Below are 19,463 nucleotides of genomic sequence, written 5' to 3'. Positions count from 1 at the left end.
TTCTATTTTTAGTCAATATTATCCTAGGTCATCAGAAATAGTGATTTAAACATTTCCTGTAAGTTAATGGATATATTAAGGAGCAATAAAATGGTATGAAACATCTGAACCCTCCAAAATTTGAATATACTCCAAAAAAGGTGGTCAAAACATCTAATTGTACTTTGAAAAGGTTGAGTGTTTTTTCAAAGCCTTGTTTTGTCACTAATGCACAGCAGTTTATTCTAAGACAAATAGTGTTTCTGGCTGCTCCAGGTTGACGTAACAAAAACAGATTTTGGTTTCTGTGAGTCTAGCTTGGTTTTCGGTCACTATTCTGCTCAGCCCATTTGTCTGATGGGCAGAATGTCACTCCGGCGTATGTCTGGCTTCAGAAGAAAGTTTGAGAGTTGTTTGGGGTTTAAACAGTCACTTAGGGGCCACCACAAGGACACTTCTGTAGCCTGTCAGGTTCTGGAATACATCACAGTCTACTTCCACAGTGAGTCTTTGGAGCCCGAGATGTGTTGGTGTGAACTGGAACTGAGTACCCAGGCAGCTTCCTGGCCACACAGAACCCAACCTGAAACAAAAGGTAGAGACAGGTGTCAATTCTCTCCTAGGGTCATTGCCCTGCTGGCCTCCATGAGTTATCCTTCCTGACTTGAAGATATGGGTCATGAGGATTTAGAAATCTAAGTACATTGCTGGGAAGCCGGAAGTGATCATAAGAGATAGAAGACAGGCGCTTCTCTATACAGAGCAACTAAATGCCTCAAGCCAGAAGTGTGCAGAGGCCTTTCATCTGCATCTGTTGCTCCTCTCAGCATCTGTGATTTAGCCTGGTTCAATTTTTTATAATAGTATGGTAAAGGCTGTAGTTTTATTTCTTCCTGCTGAATGAAGGAAGGCTACAGACATAGTGAGAGGGTGCCAATGTGTCAGCAAGCTGGTGTCTGACCTTCCTTCCTGAGCTACTGTAGACCTTTCAGTAACTAAGGGAATGTTTGGAATTTACTTATTTATTTATTTTGAGAAATTTTGCTCCACAATTTGTCTGGGAGATTATAAAGTCTAGTTAAATGTTGATGAGTCTTTCTCTCTATTTAATGGCAGGAATGACTAAATTTCATGATGCTGCATCAGTGACTCAATAGTTGGAGCACCTGCTGGGAACCTCAGTGTTGCCTTTAAACTATGTGCAATTAGGAGTGCAGTAGGCAAATGAAAGTGGATGCTTGCAACGTCTAAAATGACCTAGAGACCCAGAATACACAGGGACCCCTAAAAACCAGCAAGAATGATGGCAAGAACTACAGAATAAAATTAGGTCAAGACAGAGTCAACTACATAAGAGGAAATGAAAAAGGATAACCAGTTCAAAGAAGGGCAAATCAGAAAAGTAAGACTTGGCTGTCTGTTAGATATTTTTTTTTCCTACTGAAAAGAAGAAAATAGATATTGCCAGACAGATGTGGAGAGAGACTATCTTATAATGATGGAGGGAATATGGACACCTGTAACTATCCAGCTAAGTTTCCAGTTTGTGAAAAAGAATTAAAGGAAAGCTTAAAGCAGGATGTGGTGGTGCACACCTTTATTTCCAGCACTTGCAAGGCAGAGGCTGGTGGATCTCTGAGTTTGAGACCAGCCTGGTCTACAGATCCAGTTTCAGCCAAGCCTAGATAGTTAAAGAAACCATTAAAAACAGAAAAGCTGGTGAAGATACAATTGAATGGAGGGGAAGGTGTGTTTCAGCCCCACTAAGCAGTGGAACTTGGCAGCTTTAGCCAAGTGGTTCCGGATTTACAGTCAAGGATCCTGTAAGGGGTTATGAAATCTCTCTCCACAATTGAGGAAAGCTGCTCAGGCCAAGTATCACAGGGCTCTCCTTGCATGGAGGCCTAGCAACACCGTTGTGTGAGGCTGTGAAACTGAAGTCTAAATTGCCTTGGAGACCCTGCCATAATACCTGCCAAGGAGAGCTGCTAAGAGGGAATGGAACCAGCCCAAGAGAGAGAAGTGTGTTCAGTCAACAAAGCTGGACAGAGTTGGAGATCTGAAGAGCGCTTTCAAATCAGACATGGAGATGTAGGATTTGCAGTTTGCCCAGCTGGTTTTTGGTCTCGCTCTGGTCCAGTATTTCCTCACTATGCTCTCTTCCCTATGTTTTGGAATGGTAATACATACTTGTGCCATTTTATGTTAGAAGAATATGATCTATTTTTTTTTTTGATTTTTATTTTACAGAGGATGATAGTTAAGAGATTTTGAACTATGGACTTTAAAACACTGTTGATACTTGATAGACTGTGGAGACTTTTGGACTAAATGAATTTTGCATTATGATATTGCTAGAAAGTTATGGGGGCCAGGGAATGAACTGTGGTAGTTTGAATGTAACTGATTTCCATAAGCTCATAGAGTGGGGCGTTATTGGGAAGTGTGTCCTTGTTGAAGTAAGTGCAGCCTTTTTGAAGTAGGTATGGCCTTGGAGGAAATGTATCACTATGGGGGTGGGTTTTGAGGTCACTTCCTGTTGTCTGGGTAAGATGTGGAACACTCAGCTGCTTCTCCATCATCATGTCTGCCTGCATGCTACCTTGCTTCCTGCCATGATAATGATGGACTGAACCTCTGAAACTGTAAGCCACCCCAAATAAATGTTTTGTTTTTTTTTAATGAGTTGTTGTGGTCATGGTGTCTCTTCACAGCAACAGAAACTCTAACTAAGACAGAGAATTAGAGGTATTTGCTGCCTATCATCATGGAGCAGTAGGAAGTGGTGGACGCACACAGTGGAATATTATGTATCTGAAGAAATGAACTTTACAAATAGATGAAAAGACCAATTAATTAGACATAATTGTTAATGTAAGTTAATAAAGCCACAGTAGACATTGTACATTGCTAAAGATCCACACACAAAAGGACTTGGAGGATGGTGAAGGGAATAGAAATGAAAGGAATTAAATTAATTTTATGTTGTGGTGGAGATTAGTAGAATTCTTTGTTACACTGAGAAACAGTATGTCCAGTCTGTGTGTTCTCCAGTACTAGATCTAACCTTCCTTCTTCACCAGTAATACCAAGGCTCTTCCTGAATGATCAGGCCAGGTGAGGTGAGAGTTGTGTGGTGCCCTCCCAATCTCCAATATCACCTCCTCTTATTGACTTGATGGTTCTAGAATGAGATAGGCTATTTGGTAGCTTTAATTCAACTTCTGGGGATATTTGCTCTGTCTTCAGAGATATGACCAAATGATGGATCATTGTCTTTAAGTCAGTGAGTACAAACCAGCTGAGATCTTTCAGTGGGATAAGAAGCTTACTGTTGTGGGATCTTTGTATACTCTGTAAAGATATATTGCCATGATTGGATATATTGCCATTTAATAAGGAGCTGAATGGCCAGTAGCTGTGGGACTTCTAGGAAGAGAGAGGAGGTAGAAAGAGATAATTGAGGTACAGAGCAGACTCCAATGAGACATGGAGGGAGCTGGACATACAGGATGAAAGAAAGGTTAAAAAGCTACATGTTAAAATATTAATAATAGCTCGAGTTATAAGAGCTAGTGGGACAAGTCTAAGCTAATTAATTAATTAGTTTTTATAATTAATAAGAACTCTTGGTGTCATTATTTGGGAGCTGGCTAGTGGGACAGAAAAAAACTTGTTGCAACTTAGTCTCTTACCTATATCTCTTCTCTCTATGAATGAGTCCCCTTCCAAAGATGGAGATGATGCAGTTCTGCATGGGGCAGTTTAAGGAGTTCTGCACACCAACTGAGACGGTGAGAGGCTGGTACTGTTCCGCTCTCTCCGGCATCTGTAGGAAGACACAACATGTGGAGAAAGACCAAGGGTGCAGAGCCATAGTCGTGCTTTCCTCTGCTGGGCATGCCCTTGTCAAACACTTCTCATCTCTGCCACCTGACCCAGACTTCTCAGGTGACTTCCTGGCCTTTCCCCCAGTCTTTCTGCATGTACACTCTCCATTGCCACACCACACTTGGCTTCTGTGGTTCTTTCTTTGTTTAGGAGTCATGGGGACATTTGCACTCTCTTTGGAATTCAGCTCAGGCTGATTCCTGTACCAGATGCCCTCTACCCACTTCTCCAACCTCATCCATCCTTGACTAAATGACACCCCTCAGACTCTTTTTCCTTCACACTTCTCTGACCAGTCTTCAGTCTTTAATGGCCTTCCCCAATATATAACTAATAGTGAGATAGATTCTGCAGAAGGGACAGTCATTGTTTTCAGTTGTCTATTTAATGATGCCAATGGATAGTTTGAAATGCATGGCCATAAAATGGCCCAGTTAAAAATCAATGGGTCACAAAACAATATAGTGAGAGTAGGACTCACCCACTCCTAGGGACGAACCTTCTCTAACAAGGCCACACCTCCTAACCCTTCCCCAAGATCTCGCACCCAACAGCCCTGCACGGTAGCAGCTAAGAGTAATTCAGTAAAGGAGTGCCCACCTTGATGATAAGATTCGGCTTATCAATGGCTATGTCTTCCTGAGCAAAGCAGCTGAGGCTGATGTGGGAATGTTTTGCCATTGCTGTGACTCTGAGGAAGCTGTTCTCAGGCGGGTCTTGCTCAAAATGGGAGGAGGAGAGGCTGGTGGATATTTTCAGAACTGTAACATACAGCAGGCAAGTCAGTACAAAGCATGGAGTACATGCATGCCAGAATCAAATCATAGCTCCACCCATGACAGAGGACAGAAAGACGCTGCATTCCCTATGGTTACTCTGCACTTATCCAAGACACCTACCCTATTACCATCTCTGCCAACACTCTTTCACTCTTCGAAGACTGCCTCATTGGGGTTGTAGAAAAGCTCGTGTGAACTAGAACAAGCCATGGCATCTTGACTAAAAATGGTGGGATGACTTATGTTGTGTGACACGCTTTGAAGGAAGTGCTCATCTGAAAACTCACCACATACTAGTTGCTGAATTCATGCTAACACAGTCCCTGCCCCTTCTCCCACTCTCCAGCCCTTTTCATAGAAAATGTTAACTATCAAGTGGGACTTTCTCAAGCTCAAGTTCCCATTATCAACCTGCAAAATAAACATTACCCCTGCTGTGACCTCCCTGTAGGGGTGTGCTATTCCCTTGTCTACACTGAGTCCTGTGCTTTTTAAATATGTGTCCCATTATTACTCACTGCTGATGAACTGTGTAATCTCAGGCAAATTATTCAACCTCTGTGTCTCAGTTTCCTCTACTGACTAAGAATGATACTGGCCCTTATTGTTAACTGTGATTCTTACTTGATAACTGTTGTATAATATATTTTACTATGTTAAGATTAAAATGCTTCTTTTATTTAGACAGAAAAGAGGAGATGATGGGAGATGCCATTATGTATATATGTTTCTCATAGTGGTTAATAATAAAGCACTGTTGGCCAATAAAAAAAAAATAAGAGAAACTAAGAGACAAAAAAAAAAAAAAAAAAAAAAAAAAAAATAGGAGGTAATAAAAAAGAGCCAAGATAGAGAGTCAAAAAAAAAAAAAAAAAAAAAAAAAAAAAAAAAACCAGTATACGACAGCTGACTCCGGGTAAAAAGACCACGTAAAAATACATAGATTAACACAAATGGGTTAATACTTAAAACAGAGCTAACCAATAAAAAAATAATAACCAGGCCAACAGATTATATCAAATACAAAGTCTCTATGTGTTATTTGGGGCTGGCGCGGCTGCCGGACAAGAGTGGCGGCGGATGGAAAAACCAAACTCCTTACAGGCCCTGTTGTGATAATAATGAGATGAAGCATATAATGCATTCATCATCAGTTCTAGCAAATATTAAGTGCTCAGTAAATACGAGTTATAGTTATTCGGATTGGTTATTTGCCTAGAGATGATGCTGTCATTTATAACCCATCTCTCCCAAGTTTCTGTTTTTGTACAGGTTTTTTACCTCAGCGTATGAGCAGATTCACCTTCAAAACAAACAAAGAATCACAGCACCCTCTCTCTACCAACTGTTCCTGTGTGACTGACTACCCACTTAGCCTCTCCTTTTCCCCATCATGCTCCAGGAAGAACTGCACTGAGTTACTTCCTGAATCCAATTAGTTTAAACCCCTAGAAGCCAGACATCTTCTTTAGCCTAGACATCCCATGACCTCTCTGCCAACCTTGCTGGGTGTTCCTGTCCCCTCAGACTCTCCATTCTTCCCCTAGGTGTTCCCTAAACCCCTAAGTGCTGGTGTGCCTACAGCTCTGACCTTTCTTACAGGCTGTCCTCCAGCCCTGTAAGTCCATCTGTGCCTTGAGTTTTGGGTCACTCTCTCTGTACTTACTAGGGTTTCTTTCTTTTTCTTTTCATTTTTTTCTTTCTTTCTTTTTCTTCCTTTCCTTTTTTTTTTTTTTTTTTTTTTTTTTTTTGGTTTTTCAACAGAGGGTTTCTCTGTAGCTTTGCTTTGGAGCCTGCCCTAAAACTCGCTTTGTAGACCATGCTGGCCTTGAACTCATAGAAATCTGCCTGCCTTTGCCTCCCGAGTGCTGGGATTAAAGGTGTGTACCACCAATGCCCAGCTGTACTGGGATTTCTGTACCTGCTCTTCTGCATGGATTAGATCTTGAACTCTGTGGTTAAGTTCTCCAGCGGCTGTCTGGATACTTGAATGTCTCAGGCTTTTAACATGCTATAACTAGATTCATCTTTGTCCCCAAAGTTGCATTCCCCTCTAGTGACTCACCCAAACCATAAGCAGACATCTACAGGTTAGCCTGGCTTTAGTTTCTGGACTTCAACAGTTACTAAATCCCCCACCTCCACTTTAACCTACTTGTTCTCTATATTGGCTTTGTGTAAGAATCCTTTTAATACAGTCCCAACCCCAGGCCACATCCTAAGTCAGTTAACTCAGATACTGGCAGCAAGGCTCCACATTAGGATTATCCCCCAGGTGCTTCAGTGTGCGGTCAAGGTTAAGAACTACTGCTCGGCAGTGACCCCCCTCCATTCCATTTTGCCAAAAAGGTCTTTCTTTTTAAAATAGATATCTGATCACATTGCCACCACTAATGAGAACTTTTTATTAGCTCACCATTTCCTAGACAACAAAACTCAGGCTCCTGAGCATGACGTACAAGACTGTTCATAGCCCGAGTCATGACTAGCTCTCATGATAACTCATGCTATGCTTAGGCAAGGCACAGTGATGGAAAGAATAGAGACCCAGGACAGGCAGAAGGCTGCCACAGACATGTAGATGAGCTCTATCCTTGCTCCTGAAGCTTGCCTGTGCAGTGAGATTTCCTGAGGAGCTTTGTAAATCCTGATTGTGTCTACTGTGGGGTCATTGTTGGGTTGTTTTTTCATAAATGCCTAGGGTATAGCCCAGGCATAGATCTTCACCAGGCGTCTCCAGTGTATGACCTAGCTCAAGAATGACTTTAGGGAATCTTAACCCTAAAATACATAGCATTTCTGACAACTCAGACCAATTAAACAAATATCTAAGGAAGAGAAGGGACATCTTCCCTCTGTCTGGAATGCCTGGTGCATGTTTCTGTCCATCTTGTCCTTCTTCATTCTTCAAAATAGCCTGCTATGGATCGTCTGGGTGCAGCCTGCCCCAGCCTGGGCAGTGTCTTTCCTGGCCTGAGCTCTGTTGGCCTCCTCAAGTGCTTTCTCCCTGCCAGGATGGGTTGCTTTACTTATCCAAGTGCAGTTGGAATTGTGGTCCTCTCACCTGTGCCAGGCCAAACGTATGTGTGTTTAATGAATGAGTGGGAGTGTGAGCACCAGGGGCCTAAAGGCCATCTCTAGAGACCTGTGGGAGGAGCCCAACATAGAACCAAGTGTACATGGTGTCTGCTGGAGTCCCAGAGAGTTACCTTGGTTGGTCTCAAGCCTGAAGGACTGCTTCTGCCTCCAGAGATCAGTAGCAAAGATTCCATTGTAGTACACGGCCTGGGCCCCAATCACTAGATGCACCTCCTTCTCCTGGTCTGTGGGGTTGATCAGGGTCACTGAGATGTGACCTTTCCCTCTCAAGGGAAACGAGCTAGGTGTGTCCAAGAACAGGTGCATAGGATCAACAGGCTCAGGACTCTGAGGACACATGTCTTTCCAGTATTTCCTTCTTTCTTTCTGGACTCTCTCCAGTACCTCTTTCTCTTGAGGAGATCCTGCAGAATAGAAGAGACAAAACAGACCTCTGACCCAGCAGGTACAGGGCCTTCTGGTAAAAGTGCAGAATTAAAATTTATTTACCACTTCTGCCCAGATACCAAATGTCTCAGGCTTTGGATTTGCCTTTGCATAAGGAAAACAAGTTTTTCAACAAGTTCATGATATTGCTGGAGACATTTTTGCAACTCATTGACTCTTCATGTGTGAAGGGATTGAACTTACTCTAAAGGCAAAGGGGGCCACAGAATATTCTTGAATGAGGAGACAACAAGGGCATTCATGTCTTAGAACATTCATTCTCAAAACTAAAATAGGAAAGTTGTGATAGAGAGACCAGAGCAGGAGGTTGCCATCCTACAGGCAAGAGATAAGGAAGCCCCTAGAGTAACTAGGTCATGGGAAAGAGTGAAGAAGACAGTCAGGCAAGGACATGCTGTGAAGGGGAAGGCTTCAGGGAATGACAAAATGCTAACAGAGAGAAATAGCTGGAGATCTTGGAAGGGAGGGAGAGAAGGGTAACATTGGATAGAGATTGGTTTCTGGTTTGGTATTTAGTGTTTTGTTTTATAACAACAGTTCTCAACTAGGGGTAATTTTGACACCCCCAACCCAGAGGACATTCAGAAAAATATGAAGACACTTTTTTTTTTTTTGTTATGAGGACTGGCTGGGGTTAGGGATTGACATCCCATGGACAGAAGCCAGGAGCACTGTAGTGCATCCTACACCTCAGCCTCCTATAGTGCAGAACTGGCTTATCCAAACTGGCATTCATGTCAACCAGGGTTGAGAAACCTACTTGTGTTTGATAGGGAAAAGACCGGAACTCTTTCTGGCCTGCATCTGTCTGGCCCATCCCCTTCCCCTCATTGGCTATCTCAGGTGAATAGACTGATTCCCTTTGCTGGTCAGTACCTTCAGGATACTTGTAGTTCTGGGTGATATCTTCGCAGCGGTCACAGCCCACGACCTTGGTGCTGATGCTGTTGCCAACATTCTTTTTGTTAGAGTCAGTTAGCTCCAATGACCCATCCTCACAGCACTTCCAGACCATGCACGTGGCATTCACTGCAGCAAAAAGGTCTGGCACTGCTGGGTCCAGCTGCAGGTCCCCCTCCTTGACTGCTCTGACCGGGACCAGACTGCAGGGTCCCAGGACTGAGGGAGAGAAAGACAGATGAGCAGGAGCACCCAGACCTCTGCCCTGTTTAGAGCTCATTGTGTCAGCCCTTTCCTGGACACTATTGTTTCTTCTCCAGAATCAAGGCCAGAGGTAGGAAGTAGACGGGCTTTCTGAGAAAGGATCAAAGATGAAACTCACAATTACACAGTGAAAATACGTTTAGGTCCTCAGAGGAACGTCATTGGTGCACAGCCTTAATACTAATAGGCTATCAACAGGCCACCTTCTTGCTTGCTTTCTACGTGCCAGGCTCTCTGACCATTTTGTTCCAGGGCAAGGACACACCATTTTTTTGCGTGTTTCTCTCCCTAGGCTTGTGTTTACTACATGGCCCCTTTCAGCCACACACAGCCAGGTTCCACCCCACCAGGCCCTACTCCAGAATACCCATAGCCATCTTAAGACCCTTTGTCCTTCATTGAGATGGTATTTCCTGTCCATGGCTTGAAGTGGGCCTAGTGTTCGTGCAATCTGTGATGGGGTAGTGGGCATCTTTACCCCCTTAAGCCTGTTGGCATCATGCCTTCTGCTTCTCCTGTTTTAGAGGATGAAGACCCTCTTTGGACCACATGCTGTTCCTAGATCCTCAGCTCTTGTAGCCCTGGTTGGTCCTTAGGCTTTACCTCCTACTCCATTAAGATCTCTTGGGTGCAGAATCTGCCATCCGTCATAATCCAGGGACAAATCAGGTCGGTCCATCCAGCACTCTACAGAAGTTTGGAAGATCCTAAAAGTAGCAAAGGCAAAAAAAAAAAGCTTCAAGTGGGGAAAAAGGGGCGTGTGGAAGAGAGTCTAGAGGTGTGGCTTAGACAGTTGTTGCCATGGGGATAGGAGGGCACTGCATAAAAAGAGAATGACACTTGTAGAGAGGCACACCCCCTCCATCACTGACCACCACCACCTCCTATAAAAGTCCTGAAGGTCTGCTCTTAGCCCACAGCTCTCAAAGGAAGGGGGTTACATGGAACTTGGCACTATGGGGCCCTTTCTCTTTAGGCTTCTCACCAGATACGGCCCCTCTGTCCTTCTCCATTCTGGAGTCCCTCCTCATTGTAGTACTCATCCACCAGCAGGCTCCCATTGGTACCCTGGGCTGAAGGAAATGTGGTAACGACACGTGCTGGAATGCCCAGGCAACGTAGCACTGCGTGGAAGAGGCACAGAATGTCAGCGGGGGCAGAAAAGCCCAAGACGGGACAAGATCTGTCTTAAATGTCAGGTGACACAGGGGGATGAGGAGGAGTCTGAACTGAACAGATGGAGGCTGGAAAATGACACACAAATTATACAAGCACAAGAGTATAGAGCAAGGGGGGGATTTAGGAGCACTGAGGCTTGCCCTGGGGACAGGTGGGGGTGTTTTGGGGAGAAGGTAAGTCTGGGAGCAGAGTTTGTAAATGAGCTCCGATTTCCTGAGGGAAAAGAGAAGGAGCAGGTGGTAAGGAAATCGGGTGGGGGAAGGCTGTGGAGATGTCTTGGCCACATGGAGGCCAAGGAGCAACTCAAGATGCAGGCCAGACACTACAGCAGCCCAGAAGACTGACCTGCGTGTTGCCTGCCCTGTACCTGTGCAAGCAACAGCAGCGAACACCCAGGCCTGGCTCTCACACACGGGTCGTCCTTGGCCAGTGAGCCACTGGCGCAGTATGGGCACGCTACCCCGTTGCTTGTACAGTAAGGTCCCTTCCTGGGTCTGTGAAATTGGCAGGACACTCTTCTTCTTGAGAGCATGCAGCTGTTGGGGTAGATATGTGGTTGTCAGTGGGAGTCCTGTGGCTGGATAACCCCCAGGGGACACAAAGAGTTCATTGCAGCTTGCCAAGCATGTGACTCACTTCCTGGAACTTGTCAAACCAATCAGCATGGTGCAGACTCCCGCCTATACACTTGCTGTTTTATAGTATGAGCCAAACCCAGACTCTTCATCTAAATCATCCTCCAGCTCCAGCCACAGGGTGGCGCTGGAGAGCTGGGTCTACCGGTCCTCTGCTTCCTCTGCCGACTCCTTTAGTGTTGTACGCCCTAGGTCCTGGAGGCTATTTATCTCAAGCCCCTTCCTTCTTACAGAATAGACTTGACCCCACATCCTGCCTTTCAGAGGAGACTGAGAGGTATGAGAGGAAGCGGAGAATGTATTACTTCTCTGAGAGGACTTTATGGACATGGTGTACTGGATAGTTTTATGTTAACTTGACATTAGCTAGAGTCATCTGAGAGAAGGGAACCCCAATTGAGAAAATGTCTCCATAAGATTTGGCTACAGGCAACCCTGGAGGCATGTTCTTAATCAGTGATTGATTGATGTGGGAGGGCCCAGCCCATGGTGGGTGGTGCCATCCCTGGGCTGGTGGTCCAGGGTTCTGTAAGAAAGCAGACCACACAAGCCATGAGGAGCAACCCAGAAAATAGAACCCTTCCATGGCCTCTGCATCAGTTCCTGCCCCCAGGTTCCTGCTCTTTTTGAGTTTCTGCCTTGGCTCCCCTTAGTGCTCTGTGACTTGGGGTATGTAAGCCATAATAAACCCTTTCTTCCCCAGCTCTTTTAGTCATGATGTTTCATGACAGAAATATTAACCCTAAGACATATGAGAAACACTAAGCCACCTTTATGATCTGCATATTCTTAGGAACATTTAGAAATTAAAAAAGAAAGACCCTTGGATCACCACAATAGCAAGCACCAAGAAAGCTAGGGTACATCTTCTCTCCGAGGACTCTGTCTAGGGTAGAGCTAAGAGTAAGAGTACTCTGAGGAAATCAAGGCCGGGTTCCTTCCTCTCCTGGCTTTTCTCTTAGACAAACCTATGTCTCTTTCTCTTGCCTTGTTCTTCTTCCCATGATGGTCTTCTCTGAGGACTGTCTTCCACACTCTGGGAGAAGGTAACTATTTGTGCTCTGAGAGCTTCCAGCACCATGAAGGTGGGGCTCCTCCATCCAAGTGTTCTTGTCCCGTCTCCTCTCCCTCTGGCCCCCAGCCTCCTGCTCACCAAGGTGCCCACCACACAGGCCACATGTGCAGGCTGATTCCACTTTTCCACTTGCTTGTCCACACTCAGTAAGCTCAGGCTGAGGTCCATGACATCTCTCTCAAACTGTAAGGACAATACAGGATGAGATGAAGGGTTCCCAGGCCAGGCGCTCTCTCATAGGACAGTTCCGTTATTGCATCGCTCTCCCAAACTTGGGTCCTGTCTTCCTCACCTGCCTCTGCATCCATCATGGGTGCTCTGACTCTGGCTCTCCCCTCCTCTCCCTGAACCACCCGGCAGTGTACCCAGCACCCAGTCTTTTATTCCATGGCCTTACTTACCTGATAGGGTGTGATCTCATGGAGAGTGGTATTGGGCCATTTAATTTATTTATTTTTATTGAGATAGGGTCTAACTGTGTAGACCAAGATGACTTTGAACTCACAGACGTCTGCTTGCCTATGCTTCCCAAGTGCTGGGATTTAAGGCATGTGCCATTATTACTAGTGCCATTTCAATTCATTTAATTTCATTAATTTCTGCTTAGTGAATATCTAATGTGTGTATATGTAATGTTTGAGCCAGATATGGAAACTGGAGGAACTCCTGCTTGGGATATGGCCCCTCAGGTAACCATAGCAACGTAGCTCAGTCTATAGGAGAGGCAGCAGATGACACAGTGGATCTCCTCTGTTTTTAAGGACTGAGAGAATCTTCCAGAAGGTCCTAACACTGGAAACGAGTATTCTAAGGGGGAAAGAAAAGGAAGCTAGTCCAAATAGAGGAATTCCTCAGCCTACATGTCCTTGGAGCCAGAACGTGGGGTGGCTGCTGGGAAGGAAAGCAGCGGGCTGGCTGCTCGGTTGTCAGGCCAGGGCATGCGTGGGTCTCTATTCTGTGTACAGAGGGGGTTTAACAGAAGCTGGATTCCATGGCATCTATGAAGATAACTAGCAGCTTTGGAAAGTGGTGCAATGTGGTCCAAGAGAAGCAGAGGTACCACAAGGCTGAAATGGGCTAAAGAAATGGTTCTTGTGAAGGCCTTTGGACCTGTTAGCCTCTTTGGCCTGAGTGCTGAAGGTGTGGGACAGTGTTCCTTTCATCCTCTAGAGGCCCCGATTACCTGACCAAAGTCCCAGGGTTCCTCCTGAATGCAGTCCGCGGTGCCCAGGTAGATGAGGCCATTTTGGTTCAGTAAATATTCTGTGCGTTGAGCCTCATTCTGAAGAAACACTGTGTCATCTGGCAAGAAGCAGCAGAGGATGAGGGCCCAAGGGTGCCGGGTCTGTCCTCCGTGCCTAGGTTTCTGCCCTCCCAGCTCATATTGGGTTTGGTTTCGGCATTTTATTGTGTGCCCGGGCCTCATGAAGACTCGGGAGGGTCCTTCTCACTGCTTCCTCAGGAACTGGCCCAGACACCCTTCCTCAGTCAAGGTGTGGCCAGGAACAAGCCAATCTCAAAAAGCCTAGTGGTTTCCACAAGTTTGCAAACAAGAGCCCTACACGCTCAAGTCAAGAACATCCTAGGGAGTTTCCCAGGGGCCTGTTAAGTCTCTCCTAGAAGATCAACTTGTGACGACAAGAAGGTGTAACAGGGGAAAGGGCAAAATAAAAACAGCAATTAAACACAAGTTAAGCAGAGGGAAGGAGCATTGGACTCCTGTGGGTCCAGGGCGGCCACAGTTCCTGCCTAGCGCCTTTCCCAGTTCCCTTATCCAAGGGAGAGGCTAAGTGTCACCAGACTGTCAGCCCCAGTCACCCACCTTGTTTGACACGGGGTCTCCTCCCCACTGTGTAAGGCACGCTAACTGACCTACAAGCTTCTGGAAATTCTCCCATCTTGTCTCTGCCTCTAGTCTTCCTATGAAAACTTTTGTGTTGGGTTTTCCCTTGGATTCTGGGGATGGAAACTCAAATCATCAGGCTTGCCCAGCAATCGCTTTTACTCACTGAGCCTTCGCCTCAATCCCAGGTTGTTCACTTTAGGAAGCTGGAAGCAGTGTGGGGTTCAGCTTTTCTTACCAAATTTTCTCTCTTGGCTTTGGGGAGCCAGGCAGTGTGTGTGTGTGTGTGTGTGGGGTGGTTAGACTAGTTTCTGAGAACATTAAAAGGCCATCAAGAGAGCTTCTAGGCTACAGAAACATTAAGCAATAGCGAGTTGCTTAGGCTCCTAGTTCTGTCTTTGCTTCCTATGTTCTGGGATTAAAGGCATGTGCTACTACACCTGGTCCATCTGAACCTCTCTCAATCATCTCTCAGAGGAGCAGAGCCAATGGCTCTCCCATAAGTGTATCAGAGTTTATGTACCCGTGGGTGCTCTGGTGTACACCTGTGTGTTCAGAGGCCAGAAGAGCACATTGTGTCTCTTAGATCTGTTTTCAGGGCACTTGTTGGACACATGGCTTGTTATGTATGATCTGGGATCTAAGCCTTTATTCTCATGATTGTGCAGCAAGCCCTGTTAATGGCTGAGCTATCTCTCCAGTCTCTTATTTCTATACTGCTACAGTAAAGGGCAGACTTTGGAGCTCATCATAATGAATCCAAAATAGCCTGAACTGGCACCTGAGTTTGATAGTAAGACAAGTGTGTGCTTTCAATATGAAGTCCTGGCCCCTAAGAAGGACTGTGCTGGAATTTGATGCTGCCTAAGGCAGGCGCTCCCTGTTGGAGCTATATCCTAGTTCTGCTTCCCTTCATCCTTGTGCAGCTCAGTCTAGCTTAGGTCCAAATTTACCTTTATTCCAGGGATTAAAGAGCAGCGTGACTTGGCCCAGGGGGTATTGTTTCCTGCCTAAAACCTGAAGCAGGAGTGAGTAGTGGCCAATGACAGCATCCACAGGTGTGGTCACAGAGATGGTCCAGTTCTGGGCATCTCTTTCTTTCACTGCTGCACTCCATCCTTTTTGGTCACCCAGAGAGGAAATCGGGAATATGGCTTGAGTCTTGTTGTCCTTGGAAGGCTGCTCTCCTGAAATTGCACAGTAATAAATTGGTCGTTTGGACTTCCAAGTTAGCTCAGAGTAATACATAAATGAAGGTATTACAAAGATGGAGGAGGTGCCAATTAATTTTGGAGGAGAAGGAAAGAAGTTCTCCTATAATGAGGAGCTGTAGAGGACGGTGGGGCAACCCAGGCTTTCAGTGCTTCTAGACCTACATCAATGGAAGGGTCACAGTTTACAAAATAGATGTAATAATGATGCAACCATCCCTTCCATCCAGGGGTGTTGGTTCCAGGACCTCTTACAATACCAAAATCTAAGGTTGTCTATGTCTCTTTACAAAATACCATAGCTTTACATTTTCTTGTATACTTTAAATATTATGAATCCTTATACAACATGAATGTTGTGTAAATAGTCACTGTGATGTATGTTTACAGAATTGATGATAATGAGGGAAAAACTACTTGACAATCTTTTCCCAGGTATGTTCCATCATGGTTGGCTGATTCTGAGGAAGCAGGACCATGGACATGGAGGGCCTGTGAAGGGACTAAATTAGGTATTGCACGTGATATACTCGATTCAATGATTATCACAGACTAGATGCTATATGTCGCCAGAGTTAGACCCCACTCAACCTTTCCTACAAAGTTGCAGCCAAAATGCAGCTCTCAGTGGTGCTGCTGCTGGGCCCTTAGGAATCATAATAAACAGAATTCCTTATGCACATTATCACGCACATTCTCACAATAACCCCTTTGTGGAGCAGGACAGCTTAAGGCCAGCTACAGCTTGGACCATCTGCACCTTGGTCTTTTGAGAGGATGCTAGAGAAAGAATTCCTCCAGATCCCCAAGTCTCCACAGTGGTCTAGGCCTGCTCCACATACCAGTTTGTGCAATGAGAGCCACTTTCTTCAGGGCAGTCAGAAATTTGTGGACCGGGGCACGAAAGTTCAGGATGATAGTGAACGACTGTCCCCTCCTCAAAACGAGGTGCCGGGAGCTGATGGCTTTGGTGTGGTGCTCCTCATTGTTTTCTGCTGCTTTTAAGTCACATCTCTTGATACCCAGAGCTGTTGTGGGAAAAAGGAAAGTCATGGATGTGAGGTAAATGCAACTACATGAGTAAAAGGCACCTTCAAGAATGGGGTTCAAATTCCTTGTCAGCTGTGCACCTCAAGCAAGCAACTCTTCTGATTTTCAGTTTTCTTCTCAGACCAATCCTCCCTCTTTACAGAGTGATAGGAGGTGAATGGAGTTATACATGTACATATCTATGTGTTGGCATTCATTTTAATTAGCATAATGTCAAACATTTATTAAGGCCCATTAAATGTTAACATTAGTTTCCTGTTCCAAGTTCAAACAATGAATAAAATCCAGAAATCTTGCACACTCCTCAGACCCCCTCTCTTTGTAAGACAGGGCCTGGTGTACCCCAGCTGATGCGCAGCTGAGGCTGACCTTGAACCCCTGATCCTCCTGCATCCACCTTCCAAGTGCTGGATTATAGGTGTGGTTCTATGCAATGCTTGGACTGAACATGGAGCTCATGCCTTCTAGGCCAGCACTCTACTAACTGAGCTCCATTCCCAGTCCCACATTCTTCTTATTCTTTTCTTTTTTTAAGGAAACAATCAGACAATATTAGAATTGGTTTGGAGATCAGTGAGTCAAATTCTCTTGTCTTAAAGATGACAAGAGTGGGCTGAGACTAGAACCAGCTTGCCTGAGATAATGTGTGTTTTGATCTGGAGGCTCACCATCTCATGGTACTTGAAAGGAGGTGGCCCCAGTGTCTTATGGCACATTCTCAATCTTTATTTTAGAGAGAGAGGAAAAATTAGGAACAAATAATTTTTTTTTTAATGCTCGGCAGGAGCTGGAGAGCTGTATCAATGGTTAAGACACTGATTGTACTTCCAGAGGACCTTGTGGTGATATACTATTTGTGATTTAATAAAGCTTGCTTGAGGGTTCAGGATGCAAAGTTAGCCACAAGCTATAGAGGTCAGACAATGGTGATACACTTTTATTCCCAGCAGCCACATTAGCCATCCATAGAGTCAGGCAGTGGTGGCACACACCCTTAATCCTAGGATTCAGAAGACAGGCAGATGGATCTCTGTGAGTTCAAGGCCACTCTGGCCTACACAAGATTGAATCAGTTTAAAAGAGAATTAGAACTCACAGCTTTCATCCTAGCCATAGAGAGGTATATAAAAGACAGGAGTCCAGTGTCTCAAGCTGCATTCTGAGATTTAGTCTCTAGACATGTTGAGGAGAGGCAGGAATCTGGCTTAGTGGAGAGCTTGTGAAGACAGGACTGAGTAGAGGTAAGAGCTACTGGCTGGCTGCTTTGCTTTTCTGATCTTTCAGTTTGAACACCAATATCTGTCTCTGGATCTTTATTAATCATGCTACAGGACCTGGGTTTGATTTATAGCATTCTCATGGCAACTTATAACTGTGTATAACTCCAGGTCCAGAATAGTCAATGCTCTGCTTCTGGTCTTCAGAAGTACCAGGCACATGCATGGTACACATACAGGCAAAACTTCCATACACATAAAATAAAAATCAATAAAACTTTTTTTAAAAATCAAAAAATGCTTAGCAATCCTAAAATAAGGAGCAAGAACAAAAAAATAAAAGTTTAATTCTTCATGTATTGAAGGAATGATATATGTTTCATTTTGTTGACAGAGAGGCTCTCCATTGAGAGCCTCCTCAGCAAAAAATAGCCTGTAGTGTTTGCATAGGCTCAGCTGCTGGGAGGGAGAAGCTGTGGTTTTTGCTTGCTTAGCGTGGACTAAGATTTGATCTGCTTCAGATCTGATCCTGACACAAATCCTTTGGGTTCCAGGACAAAGTACAAGTACAGGGGACTCCCACTTCAGCCACCAAACTTCTTGCATGAGTGCTCAAGAGTAGAGGGAAGTAGTGGAAAAATAGCTTGTGTTCCCTACTTTTCCTGTCGTAGTGACATAGTATATATATATATATGAGGCTGATTTCACAGCTCAGGTTTCACCTATTCCGATGCTCCCAGATGCATCCGATGCAGAGGCCCCCGGACTTTCTACCTCCCCTTCATCTCTTTTATTGTTTCATGACTTGTCTCTGCCCATTGTGCTGTTCACTGACTCCTACCATCCCTTCTCGCCTATTAGACTGTGAGGATGTGACAGCTCAAGATTTCCCAGGCATTTTTATTTACTTTTCTATTGCTGTGATGGAGAAGTAAAGTATTCCATCTTACAAAGTGTTGTCCATCATCTATCTGTTTACTGGCTCGCTCAGCCTACCTTCTTATAACATCCAGGAGCACCTGCCTAGGTGCCACAGTGGGCTGAAGCCTTCCACATCAATCATCAGTTGAGAAAATGGACCATAGGCTTGCCCACCAGCCAATCTTGTGGGGGATATTTTCTCAATTGAAGTTCCCTCTTCCAAAATAACTCTAGCCCGTGTGGAGCTGACATGACAAACTGGCCAGCACACCAGGTGTATCTCATTTGTACCACAGCCTAGAGAGTTGTAACCATTAACATTATGTTGATCTTGGGCTATGAATATAAATCCATGGTAATCACCATCACCATTCCACCATCATCATTGCAATTAAAATCACCATACAACCACCTGCCCTATATTCACACCACCACCTCCTTCCCCCTCCAAACACTTCCCTCCCCATTCCTCACACCTCACACCTCCATCACCAAACCTATTTCCTTTAATAAAAATGTGTCCCGGCGACAGCCCTAACAGCCAGTAACTGGCTTAGCTTACCTTGTCCCATGGCTGCAGGCTACTCAGATCCAGTTGAACACTGGAAATGTTTGCCTTGAACTGTTGCCTCTGGGCTCTCTCTCCAAATCTCTCCCCACATGAAAAAGGCGGAAGACTTCTGTTGGTTTAAAGGTTTGTAGAAAGCAAAATTCTGTGGCTCCTATGAGCCTCCTGACAGGTTTCTTGTCTCCCACTCCCTCCCTGCTGCTATCTCCCAGGCCAGCTGCTGGGAGTGACTCCCTTTCCCCCACGATCTCTCTCAGCCAGAAGGCCTAGGCAGGGCTCTGTCTGTTAGGTTGGAGTGAGAACTCCAGGGGAAGACTGGTAGTTGGAAAAAAACTAAACGTCTCGCTCTTCAATGACCTCAAGACCCCTCCTGGAAATGTGACCCGGGCAACTATAGACGCAGCT

General features: G+C 45.1%; 2 protein-coding genes across 2 annotated transcripts in view; one reads left to right on the top strand and one right to left on the bottom strand.

The window, feature by feature from the left end:
* The window catches only part of Adal (adenosine deaminase like), a 181,657-nt gene that overhangs the window by 48,838 nt on the left and 113,356 nt on the right, over nucleotides 1-19,463 (top strand). The gene's annotated exons all lie outside the window — the stretch shown is intronic.
* Epb42 (erythrocyte membrane protein band 4.2) lies at nucleotides 51-19,142 on the bottom strand. Its single transcript, XM_051183603.1, has 13 exons — nucleotides 19,053-19,142; nucleotides 16,145-16,330; nucleotides 15,045-15,278; nucleotides 13,432-13,550; nucleotides 12,327-12,431; nucleotides 10,906-11,074; nucleotides 10,345-10,483; nucleotides 9,963-10,066; nucleotides 9,072-9,314; nucleotides 7,859-8,152; nucleotides 4,471-4,631; nucleotides 3,675-3,808; nucleotides 51-562 (listed from the first exon to the last, which is right to left on the bottom strand). Exons 1-13 carry the CDS (start codon nucleotides 19,060-19,062, stop codon nucleotides 409-411), a joined length of 2,052 nt encoding a protein of 683 aa, XP_051039560.1. The 5' UTR covers nucleotides 19,063-19,142; the 3' UTR covers nucleotides 51-408.

This window comes from Phodopus roborovskii, unplaced genomic scaffold (assembly GCF_943737965.1).
Source record: "Phodopus roborovskii unplaced genomic scaffold, PHOROB, whole genome shotgun sequence".
NCBI lineage: Eukaryota > Metazoa > Chordata > Mammalia > Rodentia > Cricetidae > Phodopus > Phodopus roborovskii.
Note: the sequence above shows the minus strand (reverse complement) of the source record. Positions and strands in the feature narration are given on the sequence as shown.

Coding starts and splice junctions, on each gene's coding strand:
- Epb42 (XM_051183603.1), bottom strand. Junction 15,279..16,144: donor GGCTCTCATTGCACAAACTG/GTATGTGGAGCA, acceptor GTGCAATTTCAG/GAGAGCAGCCTTCCAAGGAC. Junction 563..3,674: donor CATAGAGAGAAGAGATATAG/GTAAGAGACTAA, acceptor CTTTTGTTTCAG/GTTGGGTTCTGTGTGGCCAG.